Source organism: Mytilus edulis, chromosome 11 (genome assembly GCF_963676685.1).
Source record: "Mytilus edulis chromosome 11, xbMytEdul2.2, whole genome shotgun sequence".
In the NCBI taxonomy this organism is placed as follows: Eukaryota; Metazoa; Mollusca; class Bivalvia; order Mytilida; family Mytilidae; genus Mytilus; species Mytilus edulis.
The window spans coordinates 46608641-46621219 of NC_092354.1; the positions used below are offsets into that span (position 1 = coordinate 46608641).

The window sequence follows — 12579 nt, forward strand, 5'->3', positions numbered from 1 at the left end:
AAAAACCTGTGCATCTGTTCAAAGGCATGGCTGGGCCTAGATAATGAAATTCTAAATGCATTTTATTGTTCAGAAAGTTATAAACTTTTCTTGATTTTGCCATTCATTTTTTTTTTTCATTCCTGCAGAAGGTGCAAAAATAAACTAAGTTGGGAAAACGTTAGAGAAGCTCCCCTCATATAATCGATGTTGTGAGTAGTATTGATTTAAATGGACAATAGATGGACAATAGACACCTATAAACAATAGGTGATTTAAACTGTGTAACTGAGTGGACCGTATCAAATGAAACTCGTGTGTTTGTTTATTTTGCGATCTTCTGCAGACTGGAAAAAATGCACGTCAAAATCCAGGTAAGTCATTAATTTTCTGAAACATAGACTTCATATAACTTTTAAAGTCGATTTCACCCTACAAGGTGTACTTGATTTGGTCCATATTTCTATTTTTTTAACCAATAACCACATTAATAAACTTATTTTAAGGAAATCAATGCTAGAACTGCATGCAATAATCCTATATCTATCAGTCATCAAATTGCCAAATATGAGGGTACAAAGATAAAGGCTGTGGATTTTCTATAAAATTTCCATATCTTTAGCATTGAATCAACACAAGGGTACATAATCCTTAAAGGCTTGGGAGTAATACATGGATACAGTGTTAATATAGAAGCTATAGTATCAGAAAAAACGTAAATATGGTTAAATTGTTTCTTGTGGTTTAGAAAACGTGTGACCTAACATTCAAGGGCAGGGTCTTTATATAAATATCATTGATTATTTCCAAAAAAAAGGGGGGAGGGGTTGAAATCCAAATGGAAGGAAGACCTTAAAGATATAAAAAAAAAAGAAATGAACAACATCCTGGGGTATTTTACATGGGAGGTAAATTTAATTTACAGGGACGTGTGTTGCTTATAAAGACTGTCAACAAAGTGAGAGGTTTAGCGCTATATAACCAGGTTTAATCCATCATTTTTTTACATTTGAAAATGCCTATACTAAGTCAGCAATAAGACAGTCTTAGTCTTGTCTATTCGTTTTTGATGTGTTTTGTCATTTGATTTTGCCATGTGATTATGAACTTTACGATTAGATTTTCCTCTGAGTTCATTATTTTTGTGATTTTACTTTTTACTAGTGATGTTGAACCCCCTGTTCTGTCATAATCATATCTCTATATGCTTAATTCAGGTGGTCTCGTAAAGGGGCACTAGCTACGAGATATATTAAAAACCTAATATATTATTTTGTTTGGCTCAATCAGTAACGACATACAAATAGTGAAATAATAATTCCTTTTTAGTAGCCAATAAGGTTCAATTTGTCAAAATAAGCAAAAAGAACATTGATTATGAATTATTCACTTGCAAGTGGATAATTCGACCTCATTGAATTTGTATTCATATGAACTTTAATGTAACCCCTTAGATTGAGATGGATAACACTTGAAATGTATGTGTAAAGTTATTTAAAGTAAGCGAATGTTAAAATTGAAAGTGAAACAAAGGTTAACCATTAGATTGACTGATTCGATCCACAAATAAACATTTTAATACAGGTAAAAACGACGATAAACATTTATTTTTTATCTGTAATATGAAATTAAATAGACCTAGAATAGCACGAATTTGCTTAATCTATTATATCTATATTTATGTTTACATCGATAAATAATTAGATGGTGTCTAGACTCAATACACACGAAACGAAGCTACGTATTTTAATGACTGTGCCTTTGTTTTTTTGTTGTTTTTTTTTAGACTTGTAATAGTTTGGATAAATGTTTTACATTGTTTTAAATCAAATATGAGATTTTGATTAGAGTCGGTAAACATGAATTTGAAAGCTAGTGCCCCTTTAAGCAGGTTTGACTGTATATCGCAGAATAGAATAGAAATCCTCAACAAACATTGACAGTGTGTCATACTAGTCTAGTAATTAATTCATGAAAAAATAGAAATTATCAAACATGATATTGTTAACATGAATCTCCACCTACGTCAAGTTAGTCTCTGGTGGATTATTTTTAAACTGTTCAACTTTTTTAGAAAGCACCATTAAATAAGACAATTGATTGAAGGTCCATTGAGAAGTTAATTGTTTGAGATCTGTTGTCTTGATATGAAATGTTGCAAAAAGAGCTGCTGATTAAACTATTATCAATTATTCATAACCTTTTATCCCTTGATACGACTCGTTATAAGAGATGACATTTTGAATATGTTTTATCATTTGAAAAATAAGTATTTTTCCTTGAATCTGTTGAATTTACATGGTATGCATTATCATTTATTAAAAATAATTGATAAAACGTAGTTTGATAGTTTTGCTTTTTTGCTTTTGAACAATTTAATTACAAGTGGAGATTTAAATAAATATTTTTAGAAATAAAAGTTGAGTATAAAAATAGATTTCGCTTATAAGTGTTGAGCTTTCAGGGATTTGGGTTTAATAAACATAAAATCCAAAAGCATTGTTTACAAGGTTTAACTCAAATACATACCAAGTGAAATATTTTTTGAACATTTGTACATAGGATATTTTAAGATGTTAATCTTTAAAATGTTTCTCCGCTTGTAGATACTTATTTTACTTATTATTGAATTCATGTTGAAAGTATAAAGGTATATCTCATTAGCTAAGCAATATAAATGGTTTTTTTTAAACAGTCACAGTCAGATGAACCTTACCTGACATACAGGTACACCTAACAATCATTCCACACAACAAAAATATAGAGGACCTATCGCTTATAATATCAGGAAAACAGATCAAACCACAAAATCTGACCTTGACCAATAATCCGTGAAAATGAAGTCAATAAAATTGAGAATGGAAATGGAAATATGCCACATAAACTATGCCAGATCTACACAGACATGTGCATTTTACAATCATTGCCTTCTCCAAATATAACTGACAAACTACTTATATGATATATGATAAACTGACAAAATTGCAAAAACTTATCATTTATATCAATTAACCACTCCTTATAATTGTTACATACACTCAATATAATTGACTTATTGCTCACAATACTGATAATTAGACGAAAACATAAAATAAACGTTGTCGTATCAACCAGAAAAATGAGGTCAAGGTATTAAAGTAAAATCCTACTAGTTGCGCATGAACACCTTACATTCATTTCATACGCCAAATAAAGTGTCCCTTTTCCGTATAGTTTCTGTGAAATAAATCCAACCACGAAACTACTATACATTGTCCAATGAACCAGGAAATTGAGGTCAAGGTCAAATGAAACCTGCCAAATATAGTTGAAGATGATGGTTATGGTATCTGAGATACAGACTTCATTACTGATCCCTGAAATGAGATTGGGGTCTAGTGAACTCTATCTGAAGGACATGTATACGATGTAAGGATTCCAATTACAGAATGAGATTAGTATAGTACTAGTACCCCATAGTATTTCCCTTGACAAAGTAAACATATTTTTTTCTCTCAAGAAGTTACTGAAGCATGAACATGAGGTCAAGCAAATAGACATACAACAGACAGAAACTTCGTCATACAAGAAAACTCATTATAGCTACCAGGATTAATATTTTATATTTTCTCCAGACGCGTGTTTCGTCTACAAAAGACTCATCAGTGATTATCGAATCAAAAAAATTTTAAAAGGCCAAATAAAGTATGAAGTTGAAGGTTTTTGTTAACAAGGTATGAATCATCCAGGTTTTCTATCATCTAAAATATAAAGCTTAATACAAATAGTTTATGCTGTCACCGGATGACACAAACATTGCAGAATGTTTAATGTGGTTTATCGTTCAAACTACGGCAACATTATTTTCGTTTTTCTTCTTGGAGTTAAACGTTTCATTATTATGTCATCAAGTCAGGAGTTCTACTCCCCTCTATACCTATATACTTGTATTTACGTTCTCTATCTTCACCGTCATACAACTCTTTATTGGTGAAATGATGAAAGTAATATCATATTTAACACGACCTTCAGCATTGTTTGCATTTTTAATATGCATTACAAAATTACTTTTTACTACTGTGAATGTACTTTTATTCGTGGGGTACCAATTTTCGTGATTTTCGTGGATGACTTTATCCACGAATTTAAATGTCCAACGAAATAAATCAACCATTATCTAAATCAAGACATGAAAAGATCCCCATCGGTAGGTTTGACTACTGATATGATCTAGTATTACATAGACTGCGTATAGATATGTTATCCCATATAAAGAGTTCCACCTTAATAAATCATTGAACGAATACAGACAGAGCCGGTATCGCTCACCTGACTCTACTTGGGCTTTTGAAATCATATAAAAAAAGATAAAATTTGGTTTAATATTGCATTCCACGCTGTGGTTTTCTAAATGAAGACATTTGTATGTATTTCCAATAGGGTCCTATGTTAATCTAAGTCCCCCAGTCATTTTGGATGTTGGATCGGTGACAAATTAACAACACTTGGTCAGCACCTCATAAGGAACATTCATGCTATGTTTGGTTTCATTCCATTCAGTGGTTCTCTAAAAGAAGTCATTTGTATGCATTTCCCATAGGGTCCTATGGTCCGAGACCACCATTATTTCGTAGTGCATTTCTTTTAGAACATAAATGAAAATAAAAAAAATCCCACCTGCGCTTTCTCAAAGAAACTTTTACAGTGTGTTGTACTACTTTAGGGACAAATTATATCAAAATTAAAGAAAACTTCATCGGCTCTAACTCAAAATTTTGACAATTTTATGTTTAGGGCGTCTTGAAATCTTTTGACAGCTTCCGAAGTGCTAATTTCCAACCTTTTTCACCAGGACCAAATCACTACTTTCCTTTAAAATTCTGGACCCAAATTTTTTTAGTGTAACTTCACCACCCCCCCCCCCCCCCCACCCCCCCCACCCCACCCTTAACTGGCAATTTGAGGTATTAAACATGGAGAAATAAATTTAAAAGGGTTATAAAAATTAATGGCAAGTAACCCACTGTAAACACTAGGGACTATATTCGTGAACAACGAAAATCAAGGGACGACAATTGTGGTCTCGGACCCTATGTTAAATTAAGTCCCCCGCTGGTGGCAATCTTGGATGTTTGATCCTTGACAAAGTAACAACATTTGGTCACCACCTCATAAGGGACATTCATGCTATGTTTGGTTTCATTCCATTCAGTGGTTCTCTAGAAGAAGTTCAAAATGTAAAAAGTTAACAACGGCCATCAGGCCAGGTGAGCTTAGAAGGGAAATTTCTTTCACAGGGAAATCATTATATTAAAAATTTCAGAGTACCAGCAAATAGAAAACAGTTATCTGAAAGATATAACTAGAGGCTCTTAGTGTCGCTCACCTTGGTCTATGTGCATATTAAACAAAGGACACAGATGTATTCATGACAAAATTGTGTTTGGTGATGGTGATGTGTTTGTAGATCTTAATTTACTGAACATTCTTGCTTCTTACAATTATCTCAATTTATAATGAATTTGGTCCCTTAGTTACAGAGACACTTTGTTAAAATTTACAAAAATCTACAAAATTATTAAAAATTGAATATAAAGGGCAATAACTACTTAAGGGGTCAACTGACCTTTTTGGTCATGTTGACTTATTTGTGGATCTTTCTTTGCTGAACATTATTGCTGTTTACAGTTTATCTCTATCTATAATAATATTCAAGACAATAACCAAAAACAGCAAAATTTCCTTAAAATTACCAATTCAGGGGCAGCAACCCAACAACCGGTTGTCTGATTCATCTGAAAATTTCAGGGCAGATAGATCTTGACCTGATAAACAATTTACCCCCCCCCCCCATGTCTGATTTGCTCTAAATGCTTTGGTTTTTGAGTTATAAGCCAAAACCTGCATTTTACCCCTATGTTCTATTTTTAGCCATGGCGGCCATCTTGGTTGGTTGGCTGGTTCACGCCTTAAACTAAAAACCCCAATGATGATTGTGGCCAAGTTTGGTTTAATTTGGCTCAGTAGTTTCAGAGGAGAAGACTTTTGTAAAAGTTAACAATGACGGACGACGACGCCAGACGACAGACACCAAGTTATGGGAAAAGCTCACATGGCCCCTCGGGCCAGGTGAGCTAAAAAGTGCTCACATAAACTCAAATCATTGCCAGGTTCCAAGCATGGTGTCTTTATATTCTGTAGATAAATATCTGTCAGACAAACAGATGAAAGGATAGAAGGATAAACAGTGAAACCATTATAGACAGGGCATATTTATTTGGTCTTTTGTAATTGGTGACTTTTTTGCATATTGTAATAAGACTATGAGACTAATTTTGACTTTTAAAAAGATGCGACTTTATTTCATCAACATCTACAAATACAACGTCACTGACTGACACAGATAATAATATACAGCAATATGATCTACAACCAGTTCACATTCACATACATTCGTCCTTATGATTATGATACAGCCAGTCATACAAAACTTTTAAATTTTAGAATCACAAAACAGATGTGTATATACTACAGCTCAGGGGGGATTTTGCTTTGTCCACCCGTCCACAGTGGGAGTGGGCACCGGGTGGGCAAAATTTCTAGTTTGTCCACTCTGCCCACCCATAGGAGTGGGCATGCAATTTCTTTTGTTTAATCAAGAGACTGGCAAGGACAGTCAATTGAAAAAAGCAGATAAGCATTTGTAATCACTATTTTTACAAAATAAGAGATTATAGCTAGGGTGGGTACGGGTGGACTGCCCACAGTGGGTCGGTGGAAAAAGCAAAATCCACCCGGGCTGTTGTATATATTGTTGAAACATGATAAGTTTAGTCTACATTTTACGTTGCAGAGGTTCATTATCAAACATCAGATGAAACATGATAACAAAGTCACTAGGATAATAAACAGATGAAAGTTGATAACACAGAAGAATTATTGTGATTTTGTTGCTGAAAGAATTTAGCTTTTAAAGATTTTTAAGTTGTATCAAATTCGTTCCTTCCTTTAAGAGGTTTGAACTTTAATGATCTGCTAGCAATCATTTCACATATATATAATAGACATTCTATGGCAGTTATATTTGTGACCAACTCTTTAGAGTACATTTAATATATAAACATTTGGACACTGTTATTATCAATATTTCATATAGAGAATACTGTAAAAGCAGAAATTTTCGTGGAGGATTTAATTTCTTTTATTTCGTGGAAAGAACATATCCACGAAATTAAAAACCCCATGAGTATTTAACCTCCATATACTTTCACTTTCATTTAATGGAAACCACGAAATTAAATCCCATGAAAACTTATGTAGATACAAAACCACGAAATTTTAACCTCACGAAAATTAATGTTTCTACAGTATACGATACATGCAGAATTCATCACTCTCGATCAGGTTATATGGAAGTGTTCTGCCATTTTGGATTTCTATTGACCATTAAAGAACAATACACATTTTTACTGACAATAGCAAATGCTCATGCAAATATGTAATTCACTGTTTCAGAATCTAATGCATTCTGGGTAATATATTCAAAAGAGTACACCAAAACGTTGCGATTGGTTAAAACATTCTAAAAAATTGAAATTCAACCAATGACGTTACATTATTTTCATTTTGGTGTATGAACAATGAGATTACCCATAGCCCTCTAGTTTCTGAAAAGGCGAATTCACTGGTTTACATTAAATTTTCTTTTAAATGAAAAACAGTATATATGATTTATCTAATGAAAATAGTCTTAAAATTAAAAAAGATTGTTTTTTAATCATGAGAAATTTTATAAGAAAATGATTTTGAATTTCATTCATAAGTTTGTTTGTTTTAATGAGAGGTACATCACTTGTGTACTTCATAATTAAAATAAGGAAAGCAAAGATATTTTTTTCTATAGAAAATTAATCAAGATCAATTTGAATGAAACAGTCCTATGAACTGTATTCCTTAAAACACTATTTACTATCAAATGTACAGTCATACAGGTAATAAAAATAATGCTAATTTTCTAATGCTTGTAGAGTAAAACTTTGGTTGACTTGCTTGCTTTGTTTAAATTAACGTTTACCAAAGTTTTGGAATTGAGATTGATATCTTTAAACCATTTTAATATATAGGAATAGTCAAACCTGTATGTATAATACTGTAAATTCAGAAATCATTGTGTGCATTTATTATTGCGATTTTGTCTTTTGACTAAAATGTGATTTTAATTTTTGTGATATTCAGAAATATCCTGTTTGATTGATGTAAAAAAAATGAAAAAAATCGAGTTTTAATTAATGCGATTATAACCCTGTCGCATTTTGGCAATAATATCTGAATTTACAGAATTTTAATATGATTGGACGTTATCCCAATTAAAATTATACAATACACAAAGAAAGCAAGCTAACCAAAGTTCTGCTCTACATGCATTAAGAAATTAGCTTTAATAAAATGGTTATGTACAAATGGGTGAATATCTAACCATTTTGCTATCTAACTTCTGATAAAAGCAATAGTATTTACTCTCAGACACATCACATTCTAATTAATGAGGCGATTTTGTAAGCAAGCACAAATTGTTAAGTAACTTGAAGCAAAGACGTCCTATGGTCAATATATTGTGCTAATGGTATGACACTCTATGCTCAATTTACAAAGTTATTCACAAAAATGCAATATAATTGTTATGTATGAAACCTTCTAAACAAAAAATTAAATTGATAAGAAACTCAATCACACACCCTCATCAATAAAGTTATTTTCTTAGATTTACAAATCATCTCCACTTACACAATTTAAATACATAATAACAAAAAGATCCATAAATCACCTCAAGATGAGTTAGGCATGCAAATAAAATTCATTATTATAGTTAATAGCTCAATATTTTAAATTTGTATAGATATCTAGGACAATTTAAAGTAAAAAACAGGAATAGATTTCCAATGTCTCCCACAAAGCACATATTTTATTTGTCCAAGGGCAATAACTACACTGTTCAGCAGGGTTTTACACAACTTGTTAAATAGAGAACTATATGGCATTTTCAATATCAAATCCATATCAACCAAGACACCATTACCATCCCAAGAGCTCTACTCCAGGGATTACATTAGTTGACAGTTGATACTGGTCCCATATTGGAAAAGCCATATCATATACATCATCATATCCCTCCAGAAGATGTTTTTCTAGCAACATTCAGATTATAGTTATGAAATATTCTTTGCAACAGTGTCTTGATATCGATGATGTGACGTCATACAGGAAAGGGGTTTGAGTAAGCTTTTCATACCATAACTGATACGGATATAACCACAGATGGTTGTTACGGCAAGATTATCATTGATCGTCTTACAGATAAAATTCATTTGTATTTTGAACTTAGTAATAGAAGAACAGTAATGTACCCAGTTAATCATAGATAATAAATAAAAAGAACTACCAAATCCCAGTTCTAAAGGTCATAATATATTATTGAGTAGCAGGAGAGTAGTCCATGTGACTGGATAGAACTTAAAATATAAAGGGCTTGTAACACCCCTTTCAATTAATGTAGACAGGGAATCATAAGTAATGAAAGAACAAACTACCAAATCCCAGTTCTAAAGGTCATAATATATTATTGAGTAGCAGGAGAGTAGTCCATGTGACTGGATAGAACTTAAAATATAAAGGGCTTGTAACACCCCTTTCAATTAATGTAGACAGGGAATCACAAGTAATGAAAGAACAAACTACCAACTCCTGGTTCTTAAGGTCATAATATATTATTGAGTAGCAGGGGTGTAGCCCATTGGAATGGATATTACTTACAATATAAAGGGCTTGTGACACACCTTTCAATTAATGTAGACAGGGAATCATAAGTAATGAAAGAACAAACTAATAACTCCTGGTTCTTAAGGTCATAATATATTATTGAGTAGCAGGAGTGTAGCCCATTGGAATGGATAGTACTTACAATATAAAAGGCTTGTGAATCCTGTTTCCATTTATGTAGCCATGGAATCATAAACATTATAAAAGAACTGCATACAGTTAGTTCTAAAGGTTACAATACATTACAGTATTGAGACGCATGAGTGTAACAAACAGACAAGAGACTGGATAGAAAATACTTATATAAAAGGCTTGCTCACATAAAAATAAACATCATCCCAGTGGTAGTCATACAGCAAGATATATGTCTATTTCTAAATACAATTAATTGAACACACACACACACACACATACATATCTATACTTTAACAATTTCTTAAACAACACTAATCACTTAATCAATTGATTTTCTCATTTTCACTATCATTTAACGCCTTAAAATTTTGAACACAATGGAAGAATTATGAAAGCTTTGATTTGGTCCATTATCATGATTATTGACAACTGTTATTCGCATTCATCACATTCTCCTCCCACAATTCATCATGCTGGAATCATTATTGTTGATATTTTAAAATAATGGCATTTGTTTAACGATTTAATCCCCTCAATATACAACAGATAAAGTATACAGACATGACAGACAATTAATTAATGGTTTTCTTATCTAAATCCATTTGCACCATTTGGATTATTCAGATCATTTTATATTTTTCAAATCAGTAACAAAGTTGTAAAACTTCAAGTAATTTAAAAAAAAATATCTCTTTCATCACACACAATCTAATACATTCAAGAAAATTCCCACCAATCAGCAATAAGCACTAAAATTATCCACCAATGAGATCTATCATGTTTTATCCTTTTCTGTCATTGTCTATCATCCTCCTTATATTATTCACTGCTGAATATTAAGTTCATGATGACAAACACCATACCATATCAGCTTTCTCCAATTATTTACTGCACATATCTTATTTTTATCCAATCAAAAGTCTTATAATCATTTACTACTACACTCCAAGTAAATTATGCAGTTCATCATCTGACATTACTCCGTCTGACTCAGACTCGTGATGTGGGGATTCCAGTACAGCTACAGGAGGCGGTACAGGGGCAGGTACGGGGGCGGGGACAGGTTTGGGCTCTTCCTCTTCTTTTACTGGTTTGATGGGTGACGAGTCCTTGTCAAAAACCTCCTGTTCAGGATCATAGGCTGCTACAGCAGAAAAGGAATCCTGACTTTCTATTATGGCTTTAATTCTCGCATCTAAGTCTATTCTTTCCTGAAAAGAAATATAAGAGTATTTATTACCTAAACAAACTTTTTTTATGGTATTATGCAACAGAATAATTTGCACATGTACTGACTGGGAGTTCATAAAGTATTAACATAACTTGATTTATGTATTTCTCTGTCCTGAGTGTTTATTTGTCCTGTATTCCTGTCACTTTATGTTGTCATTTTAGTGGTATTTTTGACATTGATAAAAGCAGGTGGTTTGGCTAGCCATAAAACCAGGTTCAACCCATTGATTTTTTTCCTTCATGAAATGTACTGTTCCAAGTCAGGAATGTTTCAGTTGTTATATAATAGTTTGTTTCTTTGTACGGTGCATTGTATCTTTATTGGTTTCTTTTGCACTTCAGTGTATCTGTTGTTCCGTTGTTTTCTTCTTATAATTGATGTATTTCCCTCGAATTTAGTTTGTTATCTGGATTTGTTTTTTATGACTTTTTTAACAGCGGTATACTACTGTTGCCTTTATTTGAAATAGGGCATGTGTAAATTTAGCAGCTAAAATTAACTCTCATGGTCCATTCAATTTTATTTTTCCAATTGCCCATCTATGATCTGAAAATTGTCAAAAAATATCACAAAGATATGACATTCTTTTTACTTATTTTCAATCTAGCAGACAAGAAGTAGTACCTGATCTTCATTGTCCTCAACATCATCCACAAATTCCGGTTGTGCTTCATACTTGGCCACTTCCTGTGCAGCTTGCTGTAATGACTTGGATAAATCGTCCCCGGCTTCATTATCTACATCCATGTCTTCTTCCTGGGATTTATTACCTCCCTTGGAATGATCTCCATCACCTCCCTTGGAATTATTACCCTCCTCTTCCTGGGAATTATTCCCAGAAGAAAAAGGATTATAGTCAGTATCATTACTAGTCACTTTCACATTAGAATCCGTTTTAGAATTGCCATGGAAATTTTTGATGATTTCCAACTCCTCGTTGGTCATATCCACTTCATTGTCCTCATCTTCGGTATCTTGTTTCTCGGAGTCAGTCTCACCAGTTTTAACCGGTTTCTCAGACTCTTTTTCACCAGTTTTGACCTCTTTTTCTGAGGCCTTATCTTCCATTTTTGTGTCTTGATCAGACTGTTCATTTTCACTTTTCTTTAAATCTAATTGATCCAAGTCACCAAGTCCAGGTATTTGTGTCTCTCCTAAACCAGGGATTTGCGTATCGCTCTGTAGACTTGGCAGTGAAGGCCATTCTGGGTGACTCTCAGCAGTCCGATTTGGTAATTTATTATTTGGTATATTTGCCGAATCTACGGTGTCCTGCTTATTGTCTACATTGTCAGTTTTATCATCGGATTTATCATTATTGATAACCGTTTGATCTAAAACACTTGTTTCCATCGTAGAATCTAAATTCAATGAAACGTTAACATCTTCTATTGGTCCATTTTCTGAAAACAATCGAATCAATGAAAGTTAGAGTA

The 12579-nt window shown here is 32.7% G+C and overlaps 1 protein-coding gene across 1 annotated transcript in view; it reads right to left on the reverse strand.

The window, feature by feature from the left end:
• Nucleotides 1-6291: 6291 nt before the first annotated feature.
• The window catches only part of LOC139495719 (hepatoma-derived growth factor-related protein 2-like), a 29970-nt gene continuing 23682 nt past the window's right edge, over nt 6292-12579 (reverse strand). The window contains exons 19-20 of the mRNA XM_071284049.1: nt 11768-12546; nt 6292-11120 (exon numbers count right to left, since the gene is read on the reverse strand). Of these exons, the coding sequence (XP_071140150.1) occupies nt 10848-11120; nt 11768-12546 (1052 nt within the window). The 3' untranslated portion in view covers nt 6292-10847. The remainder of the gene's footprint in view (nt 11121-11767; nt 12547-12579) is intronic.